This window comes from Pithys albifrons, chromosome 4, assembly GCF_047495875.1.
Source record: "Pithys albifrons albifrons isolate INPA30051 chromosome 4, PitAlb_v1, whole genome shotgun sequence".
Classification (NCBI taxonomy): Eukaryota; Metazoa; Chordata; class Aves; order Passeriformes; family Thamnophilidae; genus Pithys; species Pithys albifrons.
The window spans coordinates 41359743-41383931 of NC_092461.1; the positions used below are offsets into that span (position 1 = coordinate 41359743).

Consider the following 24189-nt stretch of genomic DNA (forward strand, 5'->3'; position numbering starts at 1 on the left):
TTTTGGAGATAGCAATCAGAAGAGTCATTGCTAAAAAATGGTAGTACGTAGATGTCACGCTGTTACAAAGAGTGAGCCATCTTGTCATCAGCTCCAGCAATTTCAGCAAAAGCAGAGCCATTCTCACCACTTCCAACTGCAGGATTGTTGAGGACCATCTTGGAGACCCAGGTGGATACCCTGGAACACTTTTTTAAGTACAGGGGTTTCCCCCACCTTCTTTAGAAGGGTGTATTGGCTTATTCATTAGTCAGAGTACAAAAAGGGAATTGGGGTCTGGAGCCAAAGTGGCTCTTTCTCTGGCTGTACATCTGAAGGACTATGTGGGGGCTTGGACCTTCTACTCCCAGTGTAGTGACATTGCTGTTGAAGATAAATGGACTTACCAAAGGTTTTTCTTGGATGTTATTTGGATTCCCTGTGTTTCAGGTGCTCCTACAATAACAGTATCCCTGCTGGAAGGAAGCACCTGGGGTTTAATCCCTAATGACTGTGAGCTGCAGTGAAAATTCCCAAAAGTGTGTGAACATATTGTGTTATTATTGGAGCTTTTTTTGTTTATACATTTCTGCTGAGCAAATGCAACTGTGCAAACATTCATTTGTGGATCTTGTGCTGAAAATACTTGGAGACGTTGGCCAGAGTAGCTGCCGATGTGTAGTGTGGCTATAGCTGCTTTTTGTACTTCGTGCTGGAAATGCCAGTAATGTTTATGGAAATGGCTCTAAAAGGTTCACTTTGAGGAGAGGCCAGCTATGAGAATAGAAGCTTGTCTATTTATTTGTGAAACGAAAAGCTTGTACGTTATTGTGAAGTCTTTTATGGTGTTATCTCTGGCTTCTCTCACCCTTTGAGGCTTAGTGCGGGGCTCTTCAGGTTGGGGAATGCATCAAAACTTCATGTTTGAACACACACACTTATTTACTCCACTTAAAAACTGCTTATATGTTCTTTGGATCTCTGAATCTCAGGATTGAATAATACATTAATGTTCTCCCACCTAAAATTTCAAAACAGAGGCTTAAATCTGCTTGCCCAAAACTTGCAGGCAGGTGTTAACAAGGCAAAGGCAACTGCAAGAAGTGGAAGAAGCTGGAAGTATTGCAAAAAGAAGTGTGGAGAGAGGTTGCACAGCTGCATGGGTAGTGTGATAACCTTTTATGTGATATTTTTGTCTGGATGTCCCCCTCTTTTTGTGTTTTGGGGAAGCTGGCTATTGAGGATGAGCTGACTTGCTATTGTATTCTTTGTTGCTGCAAGAATTTGAAACGAGGAATGAACAGCACTGATTTAGGGGGTGATTGTCATGGATAATAACATAAGAATTACGTTAGTATAACAGTGCCTAGGGAATAGCCAAACCTGCAATCCCATGGTGTGAGATTGCAACATAAATAGTACCAATAGCAGTAGACTCTGTTCCAAACTATAAGCATCTGAGTAGGCCAGAAGAAAAAGGAAACATGGAACCACGTATCAGATGATGTGTCTCTGTTGTGATTTTTGTTCTTGTGGGACATAAGCCAAAGGGATGAGTGCAGAAAAACGAACAGGGCCTGGGAGAAAGGAAGTGGGAGACAGTACCTGTCATAAGTATCTAAGATTAATTCTTCACAGCTGCGAGGAGATCTCAGAGAGACACTTTAGCTTCTCTGTCATCTTTCCCTTCAGATTGGATAGAGGGGTTGTTTGCATTCATCAAAGGTCATGTATATCATCAGTTTCCATTAGCCTGGACGCATCAAGTAAAACTTCAGTCTCTAGCCCCTTCAAATAACTTGAAACAGCTGGTAGGAAATTTGCAAGCAAGAGCAGAAGGAATGGGTTGTGGTTACAGGATCAGATCCAAGTGAGCGAACAATTCTGAAAAACAGTGACAAGGAGACAAGTACTAACTGATAGTGGTTACACACCTGTAAGCTGTGTGGAGCTGCAAAGGGGTTCATAGTTTTGGAAATAACAGCACTACAAGACTGCTCTGCTAAGAAATGCAATGTAAGAATACCAGTCTCAGAAATAACACAGACCTCATACTGCTTTTCTACCAAAGAAGCAAATAGCCACCATGTTGCCTTGTGTTAGGCCCAGAGGTTATCAGCTTGGTGCCCAGGATTCAGTAGTGATGAAGGTTATGCGCACGTGCAGATAACAGCAAATGAAATTTGCTCCAGATCTCTTTCTCTTCCCCTTCTGTCACTCTGCAGCTCTGCCTCAGCATTACCCATCACTGAGTACCCCTTCCTCTGATGTTTGCTGGGTTATCTGAGCATCCCTGCTGTCTGAGAATGCACTTTTGAATAAACAGTGCTTTTAAAGGGGTGCTAGTTACATGCATGAAAATGTGGTAATAGCTAGCCAGATTCCCATCTGGCATAATTTAGGAGTAAATCTGTTGACGTCAGTAGAATTGAAAGGATATAAAGACAATTGAAGTCAGATCTTGTATTTTGAAAGTTAAGCCTAAAAAATGCTGTAACTTACTCTCCCCCCTTCACCTTCCTTTCATCTTTCAAGATCTGCCACAAATTTAAATGTCTTAGTTGGGATTTCATCTATTTCTGCCCAGTTTAATCAAGGATCTGCCAGCAGGGAATTTTAGGAGATGCAGAGGTGAAGCCTTGCTGACCCCCTACCTATCTTTAGAAAATCTCACTGGCTGCTGGTTCTGAAAAACCGTGGCAGCAGTTGTTCTTTTTTGCCCTGGTCAGTTGTGTCAAGCCATGTATCTGTAACTATGTTTAGTTCAGAGCACAAACATGAGGCAGAAATGGAAGCTTTTTGGCAAGCAAAGAACGTGGGTTTCAGCCCATGCACACAGAATGGTGTTAATTAATAAGTTGTTTTCTGACAAATACTTAATTGTGCCTGACTGTTTTCCATATAGCTAAGGAAATAAAAAAGCCAGCGAGGACATGGTATTTAAAAATCCAGAAATTTTGGTATGAAACTGCTGGTGTGATATCCAATGCAATCCCATTTGTTATACTTCTGAAATGGGTTATGTGAATATTAGCATATGACCATGTAATGAAATACAGTTTCCTATTTTCTTTTTGCAGTGTTACTCAACCAAATTACTTAAAATTTTTTATACCAGCATATATATTTAGATCAGTGCAAACTGTGAAAGAGATCTCAATGAAAAGACAAATATCTATCTCTACCTTAGGAATAAAACTAAAAGAAATAATTTGTTAAATTTCCCAGTGACTTCAGGGCAAGTACATTTCTAACTCTAAGGGTGGAATTAGGTCTAGTCACTTGGTAATATTCACACATGTTTGTCTTCTTGGAGTTTCCAGTTTCTTATAGGTGCAGAAGCAATAGCAGCACTGTGATGTTCCTGGTATCCTCAGCTGGTTCATATGGTAAATGGCTGACACTTGCTACTTGGGGTGATTTATTAGCCCACAGCAGGAAAAAACTTCCATTGATCAAAGCAGTTGGTTCCTGAGATCATATGTCCCTTGTGCTAAAAATAATTTCTCTTTGGTATGTGATATGTTTGTTAAGAGATCTAAAAGTCTTATTTGCTGTTATGAGGAAGTTTTTCATTTTATTAAATAATGTATTCCAGGGATAGTTTTTCAGTCTGAAGTCTTAGTTTCCCATCCTGGCACCAAGCAGATAACCTGTAGCATACAATCGGGTTATACTAACTTTGGAAATTAACTTTAATCTTCCCAATTTTTTCTTCTAGAATAATGTTCAGTTCTCAGTAGAATTTCCTGTGTGTAGTTAAATTCTATAATTATTTTAAAAATATGAAACACTGAGAATTAGAACCAGATAAAGAGCATTAGCTTTCAAAATTGCATATCTTATTGCATGCAATTTGCGATATTTGTAGGATTTGTGTCTATAGATTGATGGCCCTAACTGTGTATTTTTCAGTAATCTATGACATAACATGACACAGCACTAAATCCATTTGTCCTGTGTGACTAATTTAAAGTTCAGGATAGGTAACTGCCAAGTAGAAGATTCTTTATTTGTCTTGCTTGTGTGACTCTTGAATATTCATAGTTTCTATTAACACATGCTCTTCAATATTTGCTAAATTTCTTCGTGATAGGTAGTAGATTAATTAAAGGAGTTGTGATCTTGTCAGGTCTTGTAATATAAACAGTATCAGATCTGGGAAAGTGATGCCTGTTGAGAAGTGGCATTTGACATCCTGACCATAGGTGCAAACCTTATAGCTTGAATATTTTTACTTTAGGGATATTTCTTCCACTGCATCTTCTGAAATAAAGAGGTTTTGTGAAAGCTGAGCTCTCATTTTTATTGTATGTTCCTAGCCACGGAGAAAAGCTTGAAACTATGGAATGTCAGCAAAGCAAAAAGGCTTGATGTATCAGCAAGAATTAAAAATGTATTTTAAATACCAAGCAAACCTCAGACAGATTTTCAAGCCCCACTTGACATCCCCAAGGGAGCTTTGGCTGGCTAGAGTTGGTAATAGTGGTTTCCTATTAAGCTGCCTTGTCAGTTGTTTTTGCAGCATTGGGGATGTGTGTGTGTTTCTTCATGTACCAGAGCGTTAGTGGTGACAGCTGTCCAGCAAATCAGACTGATGACTCACTGGATCCTGCAACTCTGAACCTTCTCTCCTGCATTCTTCCCATTTCCCTGTTTGCTCTGTGACCATTGCTCTCCTGAAATTACTTTGGCAGTGTTAGTGTAATGGCCATCTTGAAACTACATTTAGCTAAAAAAACAGATTTGAGTTTTCTGTTTCTTTCAAAGCATTTAATAATAGCTGAACTCACAGTATCCCCAAGATTACAGTGGATGTGCTCCAGTATGGACAACAACTTCCTAATGGTGAAACTGGCCAAGGACTACGATAGAGTAGCTTGGGATTTCTGTCAGGGAAAGTTTTACAGAACAAGCTAGACAAACCTTGGGAACAAGGTCTGTCCTCTCCTGAGTAGAGTTCACCTTTTTTCAAGTCATCTAAGAGGTTCCTTAGAGGTCTTTTCCAACTAAAACAATTCTATGATTCTATAGCCCTCTTCCTGTGAGTCTAGACATTTATATTTCTGAACTAGTGATGGGCTTAAGCCTTGGAAAGCAGAACAGTATTTTCAGCTTTTCAGTGGGGCAAGTGGTACTTCTGTTTAAATACTGTTCGTCTTCTTTACAGATCCTTTAGAAAACTAACAAATCCCAAATCAAACAGAACTCTCTGAAAGGGCAAAGATTTTAAATTCAGTTTTGCCTTGGTTAAGTAGTGAAAGAAAGTGAATTGGATATTAAGTGGAATAGCTATTCATTTCCTACCTTTATGGGCACCGTGGGATCCACTAATGCCTGGATCCACCATAGAGACCTGCTGGATGATCTCCCAGCATTCTGCACTTGTTGCCAAGGTGAAGCAAATTCAATACCTGTTTGCTGAATAGTGTCTCTTGGAGTGCAGGTGGGTTTCTGGGGAAAAAAATCATCCTGCCAATCAGAAAATTATGAGTTTGATAAGTTAAAATGGAAACTACATTTTTAAGTTCCCTTTCCCTGTCCAACCCCCTTCTGCCTCCCCCCACCCCCCCAAAAAAAATAAAAAGGCAGGTTGATGGAGTCTTGGATAGCTTGTGGAGGTCTGTCGCAGGTTTGGCCTGGCTGTTGCCAACCCTGGACTGGCCCCCCTTCCCCCCTCCCAGAACCTTCTCAGCAAAGGAAAGGGGAAAAAAAAACCAGAAAAGACACGCACTCTAAAGAAACTGAACTGAATAAAAAGAATAAATTATATTTACTAACATTTACAAACCACACTGTATATACAATAAATAGGATCCCACCCCCCAGGGGAGAGGGGAAGGGAGAAAAGGGGATTGATTAGCCGGAAAATAGGGAAGACACCAACCCAACCTAAAGAAACCGAATGAATCAAAACAAACACAATTTAAAACCTCAAGGAAAGGGAACAAGAATGAAACAATCTCACCCAGGACAGGAGAAACACCAGGGACCAGAGGGACCAGACTTCCACCACCTCCCTCCAGCTCCTCAGCCAAGGACAGGGAAGGCAGAAACAACAAAAACACTCCCCCTCTGCTACGTGGAAGACACGTGTGGAATACTTGTAACTTCCTTAGATACAATGGTTACTGAGGAAGCCATGGGTCAAACCATTACATTCTCCACCCCTTATTCCACACTGGTCTTTCCACACAATCCTTGTATTGCATTTGCTTATATCCCACACATATATATATATATAGTCCATATGCGGTCCTTCGAGGCAGATGTCTTGTCATCAAGGATCAACACCATCATCAGTTCAGCTTTAGTCCTTTGCCTTTTGGTTAGAGTCACAGTTCCAAGTTGAGGCCTAGTCCACAGTTTAGGGCTGCCTTATCGTTGGACATCATGGGATACCAGTACTGGCTTTGTTTGGGTCTTTCTCATCTCGTGTCTGGTTTCCTGCAAAACACAACTCAAAGCACATAATTAGTTTTTCCCAAAGGCTAGATTGCCTTGGGGCACACACTGGATCTCACCATCTTTCCTCATTACCCACCAGGTGTTTCCGGACCCTTGGGCAAAAACAATCCCACGAATGGGTTTGTCTTCGCCCGAGGGAGGGGTAATCCAGACAGATTTCCCTTACATGCCTCTCCAGTGAATCGCTGGAACTTTGTCTCCATCTACCGTGTGGAGGGATTCTGCTTGGGCAGGACCAGCTCGACTGACAGAGCCTCTGGTGTTAACCAACCAGGTGGCCTTGGCTAGATGCTTATCCCAGTTCTTGAAGGTTCCTCCACCTAGTGCCTTCAGAGTTGTTTTTAACAGTCCATTGCACCTTTCAACCTTTCCAGCAGCAGGTGTGTGATATGGAATGTGATACACCCATTCAATACCATGCTCCCATGCCCAAGTGGCCACTAGATTGTTCTTGAAATGAGTCCCATTATCTGACTCAATGCGATCTGGAGTGCCATGCCTCCACAAGACCTGTTTTTCAAGGCCTAAGATAGTATTGCAGGCCGTTGCATGTGGTACTGAATATGTCTCTAACCATCCGGTGGTCGCTTCAACCATGGTAAGCACATAGCGCTTACCTTGGCTAGTCTGTGGCAATGTGATGTAGTCAACCTGCCAGGCCTCTCCGTATTTATACTTGTCCCAGCGTCCACCATACCAAAGGGGCTTCAGTCTTTTTGCCTGCTTAATGGCAGCACAGGTTTCACAATCGCGGATAACCTGGGAAATAGTGTCCATGGTTAAATCCACCCCTCGGTCTCGTGCCCATTTATAGGTTGTGTCCTGGCCTTGATGGCCTAAAGCATCATGGGCCCATTGAGCTAGGAACAATTCTCCCTTTTGCTGCCAATCGAGGTCTACTTGTGACACCTCAATCTGTGCAGCTCGGTCTGCCTGTCTGTTATTATCTTGTTCCTCATTAGCTCGGCCTTTGGGCACATGGGCATCTACATGGCGGACTCTCACGTTCAATTTCTTTACTCTGGCAGCAATGTCTTGCCACAGATCTGCAGCCCAGATGGGCTTCCCTCTACGCCTCCAATTCATCTTCTCCCACCGGTCTAGCCATCCCCAGAGGGCATTTGTTATCATCCATGAATCGGTGTACAAGTAGAGCCTTGGCCATCCTTCTCTTTCTGCAATGTCTAGGGCCAATTGGAAAGCTTTGAGTTCTGCGAACTGACTCGATTCGCCTTTCCCCTCAGTGGCTTCTGCCACCCGCTGGGTGGGATTCCACACAGCTGCTTTCCACTTCCGGCTCCTCCCTATGATACGGCAAGAACCATCAGTGAAAAGGGCATAGCGTGTCTCTTCATCTGGCAGCTGATTATATGGTGGAGCTTCTTCAGCTCGACTCACTGACTCTTCCTCTTCTTCATCTGCCAGGCTGAAGTTCCCACCTTCAGGCCAATTGGTTATAATTTCTAGAATTCCAGGGCGATTCGAGCTCCCAATTCGAACACGTTGTGTAATCAAAGCAATCCACTTGCTTCACGTGGCATCGGTGGCATGGTGTGTAGGGGGCACTTTTCCTTTGAACATCCAGCTTAACACCGGTAGTCGAGGTGCCAGGAAAAGCTGGGCTTCAGTACCAATTACCTCTGAGGCTGCTCGTATGCCTTCATATGCCGCTAGGATTTCCTTCTCCATAGGGGTGTAATTGGCCTCAGAGCCTCTGTAGCTTCGACTCCAGAAACCAAGTGGTCGCCCTCGTGTCTCACCAGGCGCCTTTTGCCAGAGGCTCCAGGAGGGACCTTTATCTCCAGCTGTGGAATAAAGTACATTCTTCACATCTGGTCCTGTCCTGACTGGTCCAAGAGCCACGGCATGTGCAATCTCCTGCTTGATCTGCCTGAATGCCTGTTGTTGTTCAGGACCCCATTGGAAAATGTTCTTTTTACGGGTCACAAAATAGAGAGGGCTCACGATCTGGCTGTACTCTGGGATGTGCATTCGCCAGAAGCCTATGGCTCCCAGAAACGCTTGGGTCTCTTTCTTGTTAGTTGGTGGAGCCATTGCTACAATCTTATTGATGACGTTGGTTGGAATCTGGTGACGTCCATCTTGCCATTTCACCCCAAGGAACTGAATCTCTCTGGCAGGTCCCTTGACCTTGCTCTTTTTGATGGCAAAACCAGCTTTGAGGAGAATCTGAATAATCTTTCGTCCTTTTTCGAAGACTTCTTCTGCTGTGTCTCCCCATACAATGACATCATCAATATACTGGATGTGTTCTGGGGCCTCACCCTTCTCCAATGTGGCCTGGATCAGCCCATGACAAGTGGTTGGACTGTGTTTCCAACCCTGGGGCAATTGGTTCCAGGTGTACTGCACGCCCCTCCAGGTGAAAGCAAACTATGGCCTGCACTCTGGTGCCAGAGGAATGGAGAAGAACGCATTAGCAATGTCAATAGTGGCATACCACTTTGCTGCTTTGGACTCCAACTCATACTGGAGCTCCAACATATCTGGCACAGCAGCACTCAGCGGTGGCGTAACTTCATTCAGGCCACGATAGTCCACAGTCAGTCTCCATTCTCCATCTGATTTACGTACAGGCCAGATAGGGCTGTTGAAGGGTGAGTGTGTTCTGCTGACCACCCCTTGGCTCTCCAGCTTCCTGATCATTTTATGGATGGGAATCACAGCATCTCGGTTTGTACGATACTGTCACCTATGTACAGTTGCAGTGGCCATCGGTACTTCTTGATCTTTGACTCGGAGTAATCCCACAGCGGAAGGGTCTTCTGAGAGACCAGGAAGAGTAGACAACTGTTTGGACTCTCCTTCAATCACTGTGCCTACACCAAAAGCCCACCAGTACCCCTTCGGGTCCTTAAAGTGTCCTCATTTTAAATAGTCCATACCAAGAATGCTAGGGGCTTCTGGGCCTGTCACAATGGAATGCTTTTCCCATTGGTCTCCTGTTAGGCTCATGTCAGCCTCTACCACCGACAGGTCCTGAGACCCTCCGGTAACTCCAGAAATAGACACAGTCTCTGTACTCTCATGTTCTGATGGCATTAATGTACATTGGGCACCAGTATCTACCAAAGCTCGGTATTTCTGAGGATCCGATGTGCCAGGCCATCGAACCCACACAGCCCAGTAAACCCGATTATCATCTTCGTCCCTCTCCTCCTCCTGGCAGGAGGCAGGGCCCCTCAATTGTTGTTCCTGGTCAGAGCATTCTCCATCTGACGTGTGCTGGTGGAGGTACAGATTTTCTAGCCATTTTTAAAAAGAAGATAATGAAAAAGGTCTCAAATACTTGAATGTCTTTGAAAAATGACAACCAGATAAATAAATAAATCACAAAAAAGACAAATATAGGATTTTTTTGTGATAAATCTTTGCTTAGGCATCTAAATAAGTAGATTTGAATTCCAAATTGTTACTAATTTTCACCAAATTTTTCAGACATCTGTGGCTGCTCCACATTTTTTTCAAAATTAAGGCAAATAATTAAGGATTCTATTTGAATTTTTGCTTTTTCAATAAGGCTTCCAAATATGTCTCAGCAAGTTCAAAATTCCAGTTGTTACATCACAGCCTACAGATTTTAACAGTGTTTTTTGAAGATAATATGTTTTTTTGCCAGGCATGTAGTGAATTCATTCATTTGCTTGAGGTCATTAGTTGCATTGCATTCCCTCAGTATTCTAGAATATTGTTCAGTGGCACACAGACTGAAATGACACAGTATTCTGGACTGTTCTTCAGACAACATAATAACAAAGAGAATAAAACATCTTGTTCTCTCTGTATTGCTCCCCTACTATTTTTTCTTCCTGCACTTGTGATTTATTATGAACCTTGAGTAAAGTAATCAGATCTGTCAGTCTTCAAAAGGTGCAAGTCATGATGAACCATTATTTCTGAGACTGAGTATTAGGAGAGACAATTTGATAGAGAAAGGCACAGAACATCTCCTGGGACAGATTTCTGTCACTGTAGTTTTAATGTAGACATCAATGATTATCTGTCCTTCACCAAACAGACACTGTAATAATTTCAAATGGTATTTTTTCATGTTTCAGCCATCATTAAAATCTGCAAGCTCCTTTCAGATCAAAAGTCCACCTCCAACATTCAGATTTCATTGGATACTGTTGAAAATTGTTCTTGAGCTGTTGTTTAGAAATCCACACACTTCTACTGAACTGAAAGATGAGATGTATGTATCTTTTGAGGCAATGGGTATTATTTACTCATTTTTCCTATTGTGGTACCTGTTTGATCAGGAGAGGTCAGACTCAATTGTAAGTTATAGACTCTTCAAAGACACTGAGTTGAAACTCAGTACAGTGGTGTCTGTACATGGATTCTACTCCTGTAAAACTACTATTATGCTGCAATGATGGTGATGAGCTCCCTCGAAAAATGCTTTGCCTTGGCCTAAACAGAAAACTCTGCTCACAGCAAAACTCCAGCACAGCAGAGATCCATGGTCAATCTTGGTATCCTGGAACAACCTGTTTTCCCCACCACTGTGTCACAATATCCATTCTTGACTGGGATGTGTACCACAGGGGATGTGGTACAGCTTCTAAAGCTCCCTGTCTGTTGTTGTACCTCTAACACAAAGCCATTCACAGATATGATTCCTTTTCTTCTGTGGCTGACCATGATGTGCAAAATAGCTTCACTGACTGAAGTGGGAGATACACGACCATGCCATGGTCCTTCTTAGTTTTTTAATTAAACATTTTTTTAACTTTAGGCAGCTGCTATCACCAGCTTTTTGGTGATATGTTCATGAGATATGTTTCAGAAAGCAGGTTTATAGCCACTTTCATGTACAGTCTGAAGAGCACAGGCACCTAATAAATAAGCTATGCATGAACACACAACAGGTTCAAAGTTGTCTGCTAATAGCAGCTTCACTTGTATCCTGAATGTGTGGTGTGAGCATGCTGGAAGAGAGAGAGATTGCTGTGTGAAACACAGGTGCTGGTAGGTCAAACAGTTGCTGGCAGTTCATGGAGGTAGGCAGTTGTGACTGCCCCCACTTTTACAGAGGTTTTTGGCTTTAATAGAACAGATTTGTGCTCACTTCCATTCTTCAGGTTTTCCATTAATTTGTTCAATCAGTGTAACTGAATAGAAAAGCCTGAGGTTTGTCCTCCTTCCCCAGTGCCTCTTTTATAAGCAGTACTAAATGTGACCTCTTCCAGACCACGTTTGTTCCCAATCAGGCATTTCTTGAAGGTCAGTTGAACTTTAGCTGTCCACTGTCTCTTGATTAAATGCCTCAGTGGCCAATGGAGCTGGGCTGTTCTGACCTTCCTCTGTGTCTGACTTGCCTTCTGGCTCTGTCCTTGTGACTTAAAGGTTCAGCAGGTACTGCTTGCCACAGCCCTTGAATGATGGAATGTCCTCTTCCCTTTCCTGATCTCAATGGCAGTTTCTGAGAAGCAATAAAAGTGGAAAAAAAACAAAGAAAAAAAAAGGCAACACACAGGTTTTTTTACAGAAATAATTTAGTTCAACACTGTATCTTTTCAGGGGTAAACCTTTGCTATTTGCAGAGCCTTGCTATCATAAAGTACCATTACTCTAATTTCAGACAGTGCTCTCATGGTCTGAAGATTCTGCTACAGAAGAAAATCTGTTTTACCCAGGAAGCACCAGCATACTTCTTAAAACACAATGGTCACCTTCTCTAAGGTGAAAAGCAGTCGGTGTCTTAACAAATGGCATGGGGCATTTGCCATCTCCTTGTGTACTGCCTGTTTATTCTTCCCTGGAAAGATTCCTGACATTATCAGAAATTTAGAGTCTCCTGTCTCACTGCAAAATCTCTCTTACTTACTGATCTTCAAATCCCAACTTCATACACAGCAAAAGGATCATGGATCACAGTAGAGGCTTCTGAAATGTATTACCATTTTGTCCCTTTTTGAGTCCCCCGGACTTGGATTACTGTGTATTTAGTTAACCTCTTTGGGTCCACAGAAAATGCAAAGGAAATGCAGAATGTTAGACTCTATCACGTCAGAAGGATCAAGAATGTTCATCTTATACAGCTCTAAAGGATTTAAGGTTAGAAGTAACTGCAAATCATCCTGCACACCCTTAAACAGCAGTAACTATTTTATATGACTACTTCATTTATATTGACGCAAGATCCATGCAACACATATGCATGAAGAACTGCATGTGTACAGAAATACACGGAATTATACAACCAAATTTAACTCAGGGGCAACTTAAATGATGACACTGATCCAAATCTGGAGTTCTTCCATTTTCTCTGGTGTTTTATAGACTCACAGAATAATATAGGTTGGAAGGGAGTACGTGGGCTTCAACCCCCCTGCTTTATGCAGAACAAACTATACCAGCTTGTTTAGGGCCTTGCCCAGTCAAGTTGTGAGTATCTCAAGGAGTGGCTGTTTCACCATCTGTCCCAGTTTTTGACCACCATCACACACTGATAAAGTTTCTCTGAATATCAAATCAAAATTTCCCTTGCTTCGATTTGTGTGTATTGAACACCATCCTCTCACTGTGCACCTCCGAGAAGAATTTGGCTCCATCTTCTCTGTAGCTGGGAGATATGCAGCCCTCCAGGCTTATTTCCCAAGGGCCTACTCTAGAATGACTTACTAGAAAAACTCCAGCTGACTTCACCAAACTCTGAAAAAGCATTTACTGCAAAACTGGGTTTGGGCATTCTTGTGTGGCTGCAGAAAAGGTCTCAGATCACCTGCCATTCCTGTGTGGGTGAGTCCTGAGCACTGGGATGCCTCTCTTGTTTTCGAGGTATTTGGATATGAGCCACAGCTGTTTGAAAATCCCATTAGTCCAGAGTCAAGACAATGGCTTGAAAGTATTGCTGTGTTGATGTGGTTGACTGTGTTAATTTTGAGAAACGTTGGCTTGTGTCCTTTCCTTCTGCAGGATAATTAGAAGGAGTTCAGACTTGAACAGATCTGTTCTGAGAATGAGTGTCTTGTCCATCCTCAGTAGTGCCTGTAACTGAGGCTGTCAGTGCATCCCTGGGCTCTGCTCAGGATAGCACAGGCGTTGGATCCACGTGGTCCCTGCTGTGGTTCTCACCTGACCTGCATGGCTCTGACTGCTTGCACAGCAGTGGTACCGTGGCTAAGCATGTGCATCAACCACTTGCTGCTCACTGCTTACAAGAAGCAAATACTGTGCCCTTTGAGGGATTTTAATTTATACATTGACTCTACTTCAGGTCTGATAATGGCAGAAGCCACCTTTGAGCCATCACTGAGGTCAGAGAGAAGACACATTTTCTTTAGCTTTTTTTTTGCCTCGTCTCTGAACAATACGCACATTATTTCCTGTTTAACACTACAAAGTTTAGCAGCAAAACACATCTCATCTGTGTGTGGTATGGGAGATGGTGATATCCCCTGCCTGCGGCTGTCACTTCCATCCACTCCTGCATTGCAAATTGCCTCCCATCAAATGAGCTCACAGAAATACCAGCGTTGTTGCATATGCTGGGATTTGCAGGATGTATTTCTGCATCCCTGCTGTTCATCTTGCAAAAGTCCTTTTCAGCCGCAGCTGTTATTTTCAGGAACTGACAAGTAGGTTTCTGTAAATTAATCAAATTTATTCTGAACATGGATGTAACCCTTCATCAAAAGACAACAGAAAGGCAAGAAATACATAGCAGAACATATCCCAGCCTGTGTCAAATCTGGTTTGTCAGCACAGAGAGATTGTAAGTAAAAGGGGAGGGAAAATAGCAAGTAAATTCTTTCTTCGTTGCTCTTCCTGTGGTCTGTGTAAGGGACAGGTAGGTCTGGAATCTGAGAGGAGGTGATGAAAAAGGGGGTTAAACAAACCACTTATTATGAACATAAACTTGCTACCTTCACAATGATGTCTAAAAAGACACATTTTGGACACTTGCTGCAATGGAGTCTGCTGGCAGTTTATAATTTGTTTACTAAACAAGGAATGTAATTGGAATGTCCCTTTTGAGGTAATAAACATGTAAACCAGCTTCTCAGAGCAGACCAAGGCCTCTAATTTAATTATCTGCGAGGCTCATAAATTAAAAATATTCTTTCATCCATTCCTGGGAGCCTGAAGTAGGTGAATTAACTGAAATTGAAAAAAAACCCCCACCTTGTGAAAAGGAGAACTGGCAGATAAAAGGCAAAGTGCCAAAGAGTTTGTAAAAGGATTTATCTCCACTGATATGCAAACTAATTACATGTGAAAACTGTTGAAGATTTGGAAGCTGGGATCCCCATTGAAGGGTCCCCATTGCTTTGAAGGGTCCCCATCGCTATAGGGAAAGCAAGCTGGCTCCTCTGAAATACTGTTCCGCTGTGATCAGAGGAGTTACTCTTCAAGGGTACATAGTGAGCAGTGACATTAAGCATGTGAGCAATTGCCAGAAAACCAGCAGGAGCAGTCCTACAGGTAGGGTTGAGCTTGTGTCATCATTTGCAGTCAGTCCTTCACACTGCAGATCCTGCCCTAAAACATAGCCTGGGGCGATGCTGTCCCACCTCTGCAAAGGCATCCAGCCCCAGCTCGGTGGGGTCTGATGCGTCCTGACACTGCGTGAACCATCTGCTCTCTGCACCAGAGCACGTTTGCTCCTGTGTCAGCCAAAGGCTGGTGGGCAAGTCTCCAGGTAACTGCTTGAAATACAGCAGCTGTTCTTGCACACTTTCTTCTGCGTCCACATTTACATCTGTTCCTGCTGTGTGTGTTATAGGAGCACTTACCATCCCAGCAGAGACTGTGTCCGTATGGAAACACAGAACATTTAGGCTGACTTTGCAGAACAAGCCTGTGGCTGAACAAGTTATGAGCACAGGTCTCCTCTGGTGTCATCCCAGGCCCAACCATCATGCTGTTACACACCAAAAACTTGAGATTTCGTTTCTGCCTTACATGGAATATTTTCTGAATTTGGAAAGGTAAAGCAGGGAGGTGCATATGGGAAAAAGTAGCATTGCCACTTAATGGGGTGAGTAAATGACGAGCAAAGAGGTTTGGAGTAGCAAAAAGGATTCTTTACTGCACTTGGGTTTTCTTTTCTTAGAGTGTGTTCTCCATTTTCAGGTTTGTGCTTGAAGACTTTGGTCTAGAGACACAGTGAGTCTAGGAAAGAAAAAAATCAAGTTTGCTTCTGGTATAAACATTTGCAGCTTCATTGGCTAGAAGTGGAATTTCATATGGGAATGTAAGCAGTAACCCCAGTGGTACCTGTTGCTTAGGGGTCCTTGAACAGTGCCGAGAACACTGCAAAATATTTGCTGGTTCATTTCATTGTGGAGTACTGATTTTTCTTTTGTGTAGTTCATCTAGATTTGATCTAACCATTTTGACTTCGAAAAAGAGTTGAGTTTGAAAAGTTTTTTAGACTGGATGGTGTTTTTATTTGTCTGCAACACAGATCAGTGCACTCTGAGTTGTACATGACAAATGGGAACTGGAGCGAAGAAACTGTAGTGCAAGTTCCAGAGTTCTGTAAAATTCTGGCTAAGAAGCTGCCCCTAATCATTTTCTAACAATGCTTTTAATATGTATTTCAAATGATGCTTAAATTTATTCTTACAGAAGTATTTCATGTTACCTTTATGATATGTCAGATTTTAAAACCTTTAACACTTGAACAAATCCTTCACTCAGCTGCCCATGAGCTATATGTTTTTTGGTTTTGTTTTGTAATTTACAATAATACTCATGCTTGGTATGACACTTGCTTGATTTGGATTAATTTCCCATGCTGTTTTGTGCTGAATGTGCCCTGTAGGCTAATGGTGCATTTGCAGCCTCTCTTCCTTTGTAAAATCTGCTATTACCATTTACGGCACAATGTTCTCTTTGACACCTCCCAGAAGTGCGAGCTGCTGTTGAACAGCACAGCATCAGCTGCTACAGCCTGATCCAAACCCCAGCGAAATAGGGGAACAATAATGCAATTCAAAGTTTTTTAAGGAAAGGCAATATCTTTTATTAGATCAGCTGTTAAAGATGGAAAAAAAACAGACAGCCTTTCAGGCACACAAATCCTTCTTCAGGTCTGACATAGCAGCAGTATTGCTTACACCAACATTCCTCATCAATGAGGCAGCTATGGTCCCAGCAAGGTTTAAAAAATGTGTTTAAAAGTGTGTGTATTGCATGGCTCTTCTCATGGGAGAGGACTTCCTAGCAGGGCACAGGAAAACATTATTCCCTTCCTTTCCCCTTCCCAGTACACACCATACAAACAAGGTCATGTAAGATCACTTATCCTTGAGCAAAAACCTTCAATACCACATGGCCAAGTCATATCTTCTCCAGTCACCCTGCTGTAGGCAAGGACTGGAGCAAAGCTGTGGGATTTGCTGTGCAGGTGGTAACCTCAAAATCCAGACTGAAAATTCTGTCTCCTAATGTTTACAGTTGTCCACCAAAAAGTTGTGGGACCAGCTGGCAAAATGAGCTTAATGCTCATTCTTGTGGTTGCTTTACAGGGATCAGTGTTTGCCAAAGTTTCTGCAGTCACAGTTACTGACCAGCCACTTGATAGCAAAGCTCATGATTGAAAATGCTACACAGGCAGGATAGTTCTGTAGAAAAGGTATGAGCAGTTTCCCATAGACTTTGTACTGCTTGTGGTCACAGAATTAAAAAATAAGAAGAGCCCAGTAGACTGCCTTCTTACTCCTCCAGATTAAGGATCTGAGTATTCTGCTTTTTTGTCCTATGAGAGATTTTGTACTTATCTTCCTTTTCTGGAAATTTTCACAAGTATGTACTAAAATCTTTGTACTTAAAGAACATAGGCAGGCACTCCAAAATTAAATATTAATATTAACCATAATATTTATTTAATGTTAACATTAACTGTAACACTCATTTCTATATTCCCATACTAGGAACTGGGGTGTTAGCTGTAGTTAATAGCTGTGGCATTAGGAAGCAGAGGGTGCTTTTTGCTTATGTGAATATTTCCATAGTCCATGGACTCTGAGAGCTCTGGATTTTGCATTTTTTCTGCAGTGTTTAATTATTTGGCTTCTCTATTAAGCCCTATTTGAAAATGAAAGGTTGTGTTTCAAGAAACTGTCATGACAAGAAAATTGTTAGTAAGAATTGACTCTTCTGAAGAAATTGAAAGGATGAACTGTTTGTTACTTTAGGTTGATTCTTGAACGGCCAGTGGGCAAGTAATGCTGTAAACAGGAATATGATTATTGAAAGAACTTAATTCAGGGGGGAAAACACATCTCTAATATTATACGAGCCAAAAATCTTAGTTTAAGATCTGCTTTAGGCATTGGTGTTCTGGTGTGAAGTTATATTACATCAGTCTTGAAAGCCCTTGAAAGCTTAGAAATTTGTAGGGCCCTATCTTTGTATAAAATACATGTGTTTCACATGTGGTTCTCAATCTGAGTCTATCAGATAAGGCATATCATACTTGAGGATCTGAATGACCCTTCCTGGCTGTGCCACTCCTAGCCTGCCCAAACTTTGATCCCTTTTATATGTTTCTCCACCCAATAATGTGCCCAGTGACACATGCCCATGGCATGTAGATTGGCATCAACCATAAACCAGCACAGACAACTGCTTCTTTAGATCAGAGAAGGTTTTAATGGAGGAGTCACGTAGACAAACAGATTCTCTGGTGAATCTCAGAATTTGTTTCATTCCCTTTAGTACCCAGCCAAGATGTTTGAGTTTGAAAATGTGGTTGTGTTATTGTGGGCTGGGGTTTCTTTTTCTTTATGTGCACCAAAAAGGAAAATTATCGATTTGTCTGTGAAAGAGCTTAATTCTTACTTGAAATTAAGGCCTTTTCATATTCTCATCTATTTTAAGACTCTTCTATGCTGCCAGAGTAGCATAAGTAGAAACCAGGATCCATGCTTGGTCCCCATAATGGTAATTTTGTTGCCATGTGGACTGTCACACATCTAACCTGCAAAATAGAATTCCACATCTGGATTGTTTGGCCCCTCAAGGACTCTCATGTCTCAGCCTTTAGACATCTTTGACACATGGGTTTGAAATTTGGAGGCAGGTCCATCACTGAGTCAATGCTTGAGAACAACCCCATGTTTAGGTTGGATCTCTTTACAAACAGGCACATGTAAAACTGAAAGAATGGTATGAACAAAGGAGAAGCAATGAAAACGTGAACTGATGAGGAAAAAAGATCTGCTCCCAAACCACTAGTTTTTACTTCTTGTCACTCTTTATAGTGATAACATTTTCAGCTGATTTCACTCACGAAAATAAAAACAGCAGCAGCAGTGTCCAGCACTCAGATTAATGTGCCAACTATACATGAATGGTGCACATTATAAATACACATTTAACATCCTTTCATGCATGCCACAGCTAAGTAACAGCCAGCTCCACCTCAGTGTTCTTCCAGCACTGCACTTACGGAGTAGCCTGTGGTAAGGAAATGCTGGAAATGGCAGTGCTAATGGGAGCAGCAGATGAAATTGCACTTTTCTCTGCTGCATCTGGTTATAAATCCAGGTAGAAGATGACAAAAAGTCAAAGAAGTCAAACACTCCTTTGTTCATTTTCTCACGCAGCATGTTCACACAGTCAGGCTTTGCATGATGGTAGCTTTGTTTCTTGTTTCACAGAAACTTTGCTCTTTTTCAGGTGCCAGGAGACAACGAGAAGCGCTGGAAGCCAGTGCTAGTGGTTTTGACAGAGAAAGACCTCTTGATATATGAGAGCATGCCCCGGATGAAGGAAGCTTGGTTCAGCCCTCTGCATACCTACCCCCTGCTAGCCACCAGGTACCTGTGCTTTTTGAGTGGGAAGAGCTGAGTCAGCCAAGAATAGGTAGAGCTGGTGCACAGCTATAGATCACACTTGAAATGTTGTGGTTTGAGAAGCAGGTTCTTCAACTCTTCTCCTCCACTTCAAATTCTGGCTGAGGCTGATGGCCAGAAGCACAGCAGGATTATGGATGTGACCGCCTGGCCTGGATACAGAGACAGGAGTGCCGAAAAAGCTGAGAGCTTGATCTCCTGAGATTTCTATCTCAATGTGCAGACCCGAGGGCTTGGCAGAAGCACTCTGATTTCTAGCTGCTCCTCCAGGGTGAAACAAAGTGAAATTGGCCCTGAGTTGAACATGCTCCTGTGGCAGTTCTGCACCACTGGTCTGGGGCTTTTGTAGGGTTGCATATGTAATGGAGACACTTTCAGCACAACTTCTCTTCCTGCCCTAAAAAATTAATTCCTGCCTTTTTTTTTTTTTTGCTTAAAATGGTAAGCTTGGAAGACACATTCTTGAATCTAGGTTGGAAATAACTATTCGCATTATTTTGAAGGTATCCGTCAACACTAGTTCAGAGAGAGCTTTCCCATGGTTGTCTTTATGCAGTAGAAACTGTCTGTGCTTCTTGAAGTGAATCTTAATCATGTTTCTCTGCCAGTATGGTCAAAGGGCTTGAGAAAGAGCTCTTGTTCCATTGTTTTGGCCTTGCTACAGGCCTCTATTATGCGATTTTCAATGAGTTCTCATTCAGAAGGGCTGGTTGCACTTGGCCAAAAGCAATGGTCTCTTACTGCACTCTCATTAGTTAATTTTTGTTTTCTATCTCTTAGTTCTCTCCCCAAATGAACTGAGGCTTTGCTGCTGAGTCATTATATTAAAAAATAAAATTGAACTCAGTGAATTACCCTGATGGATTGTTTGTCCTGCTCTACATACCCATGATGGAGCTTTCAGACTTCCTGGGAATCCAGCTTCTGACTCACCCTTTGTTATCGTAACATGAGGCAAGAGACACAAGCTTTGCAGCTTGCAGCCTGCTGCATGGTGTGGTGATGAATGTTGACAATTCCAGATGACAAGTCCCAGTGAAAACTGGGTAGTATTGCAGCTGGAGGGTGTCCAGGTGTCACTAAGTCTTACAGTTTGAGAAGCAGGAGCACCCCAGCAGAAGGTGATGCATTTACTCCCCGCTGTTTCGGGGTTTCATTTCTACATGGACCCAAGTCCTCCTTAAAGTGACAGGAGATCCTGTAGTGCACCCTTGTCCCTTCCTGCCCACATGTTGTCATGTGTAAAGACAACTCTTTGGTGAGTACTGCCAGGCCCCATCATCAGTGACTACCAATTTTCTGCATCCAGTAGTCAGTCCTCATCTTGGAGGGCCTCTTACTTGATTAGTTCTCCTCAAGAGGTGGCATTTAATAACAGATCGGCTTCCCTTGGGAGGGGATAGTCATCTCCCTATCTCATGGGATACCTGCCTGAGTGGAGAATCGTTAGTCTTCAGGCTGGAGGGGAATGAGAAGTTGTGTAGCACATGTGTCAGGCTGCTGAAGGGAGGGTCTTTACAGGCTGGGAAAATGGTGTGTTAGAAAACCAGGATGCAGTTCAGAAAGGACAAGTGTAAAGTTCAGTGCTAGGGAATAATCAGCTGCATTGTTGTGGGGTGGAATATGGGTGACTAAGTATTTGTTCTTCTGGGAAGTACCTGGACAGTGTGGCAAAACTGCTTAAATTTAAGGTGTTATGTTTTTGAGATGGGATAATAAAGACAATCATTTTGGGTTATAGCAGAAGTGTTGCATGTTAGTCAGATGTAGTAATCATACCTAACTAAAGTCTCAGGTGATACACCACCTTCATGTGAGGAATTGCACTTCCAAAAAGATGCCAGTTAACTGTGGAATGTCTAGAAGAAAGCGATGCAAATATATACAAGCACTATCAGTAGGGGAATTCTTAAGAAACTGTGAAAGTTCAATCTAGAGAAGACCATGGAAAACATGTCAATAGTTTTCAGGTATGAAGATAAGACACAAGGAGGAGGACAGGGGACCATCTTCTCTTCTCTAGGTCCGTCCTGGATACAACAGCACATAGTTGACTGCACTTGTGGCAGAGTATATCCTGTGAAAAACTTGGTGTGCAGGTGAGGTAGTGGATTAGATTTTCTAGGAAAGGTGTACAATCCTCGTCACTGGTGACTTTGAAGGATGGATGACACAGGAGTGTGTCGGCAGAGTTAGCTGCGCTCTGCGAAGGGGGAGTTGCTGGGTGACCTCCTGAGAACCATTGCAGCCCTATTTCTGTGATTTCTTACTAATATCACTGTGAATTTAACACTCAGGTCAAAAAACAGCAGTTGTACAGAGGCTGGCATTCAGACTGGAGTCACAATGTGATAAATACATATAAATACATGAATCCTCAAGGTGAACAGGTTACATAAATTAACAGTTTCTCTAAATCATTACACTTACCATTTGGGATGGTTCTCATTAAAACCCTGCAGGGTCTTGCTTTCATTATCTGTCACACTGAGTACAGTTAGAGGGTTTGCTGTTGGTATTGACTGCTGTGTTCATTCTCGGTCAGTGATCACCCTCCTCGTGACAAGGTTTTTTAATCCCCTCTGTGCATTGATCAGTGCCATTTACAACTTTTCACCTGGAAAGTTTGCAGAGCTCATATTGTAATCTTGGCTGCTCCCATCTTTCAGATTTTTATGAGTCCTTGGAAAAACATTTTTGCTTAGCTAATGCATATTTGAAAAGCTGCTGAAACTGGAAAACTTCAGTGCCAGATACTGTACAGAGTCATGCTTAATCTACCCAAGACATAATGAGCAGAGAAAATTGGAAAGTGGTAGAAGGATTACAATCTTCTTACAGTCCTTTAACAACAGAATTTCAACTTGCCCTTTTTGTTTGTTAAAAGTTTGCCTTCAACCTCTGGATGCTATTAAGACCTAAAAATATTTTCCAGTCAGTCTTTTTCAGCTTTGTGTGGAATATAAGTAATAGCTGAAATAAAACTGAGATCAGATTTAAGTTGTTCCTTTAAATCTCTGCACTGGGAGGCACAGAAGCTGGCACACAACCCTGACTCCAAGGACCTTTCCATCATAATCTCTGTTTCAGTGTTTCCTTATGCCTGAATAACAGTGCCTCCCTCTAGCATGGGAATGGGGCTTAAGTAATTACATCTTATATGTTTGCAATCAAATTCCGTTATCTATCATAGCCAGATATGAAGTGAAAGGTTAAAAAAAAAAAGCAGCCCATGTTGGGCCCTTATTAAAGATCAGGTAAGTAACTTTTCTGTACAGCTGATGTCTGTGACCAGAAGGTATTAAAGCAGTTTGATAGCTAATGACATGAAAAATTGGGGAAGGAGTTTGGGCACTGATTAGTTGTCTGGGCAGGTGGACAAAGGGACAGGCAGAGAGCACTGGGTTCCTTGAGAATCCTGAGCAGGTGTATGAGATGCTGTGCAAGTTCTCTGCTTATCTTCCTGAGGCAGTGAGGGTGGCTGTGACTCTCTCCATGCCGATGAACTGAGAGCATGTGCATAGTTTTCAAGGAGTACAGCCGGTCCAGAGCAGGCTTCAAAGGCTAAGTCAGGGTGACATAGAAAGGTCAGATGATAGTGGTGTTCTAACCAGCAGAGCTATGAGAGTGTTGATGCACTTGTAGCATGGTCTCTTCTGAGATAAATCTCAAGTGAGCAGCTGAAGGCTTCCTTTGAATGTCAGTGCTGGTTTCACTGTCCTTTCTGAAGAGGCCACTAGATTTGGCTGTTGCAGTACATTGTTGAAGCTTTTTTCATAGCATTAGGATGAGAAGCAGGTCCCAGTGCATCTCACCCTGCACCAGCACTTCATGTTGGACCATACCCATCCTGCTATCACACGTTTGCAAAGGATATTGCCGAAAAGGTCCCCAAAATGTAGAAAGACAAGGGAGAAATGAGAGAAGATTAGAAGTGTCTCCCTGGCTCCCTGGAGCGTGCCCAGAGTAGTATTTGCTGCCGCTGCAGTTCCCCGCAGGCGGTGCGGGGAGACGCGATGGTGACCAGCCTTCTCCCGCCCTCTCGCGGCTCTCACTGTGCCGGCAGGAGCGTTCGGTGCTCGGTGATGGGAGGCAGGGGTGAGGGAGAGCCTTCTCTGAGATTTCTAAGGCTATTTTTCGCCTTTTAAGGTATTTTGGTGGTCGTTAGGATAAAATACCTTCTATGTAAAATGAAGCAAGTCACATGAATGCAACTTTACTAAAGCTTGCGAATCCTTTGATCTGTACCCAGATACATCAGTACTGACAGCTGGTACATAAATGCTATTAAATATCCCCCTGCATGTTTGTCTAGTTCATGTTTAAGTGCATGACCTTCCAAAGCATGATCTGGAGTTGTATGATAGAAAAGGATTTTTAAATAGCAAGACTGGATTTTTAATAATGAGGAGATACTAAGAGAAGGCAGGCAAGAATAAATGTTCATGTTGGATGTGTCCATATATACTTATATTTGTAAAATACATCTTCATTCTATCCATATGCTGAAAAACCTACAATGCCAGGGATATGAATAAAGCAGGAAGGTATAGGGGGAGTGGGTGGTTGTGTGTGTTTTTAGAGGAAATAAAACATTAGAATCATCTGTTTGTCTTGAATTCAGTGTTGTAAGTATGAAAAAAACAATTTTTAACACAGCTGATGAGTACTGCATACAGGAGAAGGAATGATGCAGGGAAAAGATGGAATAGTTTTATTTTTAATGACAAACATAATGTGATTTTCCAGGCTGCTTTCCCACAGCCTGGCAGCAGAAGGCAGCATGAGAGTGGTGGCCATGCCTGTGCTTGGGGGACAGGCAGCAAGCAGATGTCACTAGAGATTTCAGTTCCCTGAAAGATGGAACTTCCACTAAGAGTTTGCACCCTCTCATGCCAAAGGAAAA

The 24189-nt window shown here is 42.4% G+C and overlaps 1 protein-coding gene across 1 annotated transcript in view; it reads left to right on the forward strand.

Moving 5' to 3' along the window:
• Positions 1-24189, forward strand: part of SNTB1 (syntrophin beta 1) — a 122058-nt gene that overhangs the window by 90058 nt on the left and 7811 nt on the right. The window contains exon 4 of the mRNA XM_071553912.1: positions 19108-19247. Within this exon, the coding sequence (XP_071410013.1) occupies positions 19108-19247 (140 nt within the window). The remainder of the gene's footprint in view (positions 1-19107; positions 19248-24189) is intronic.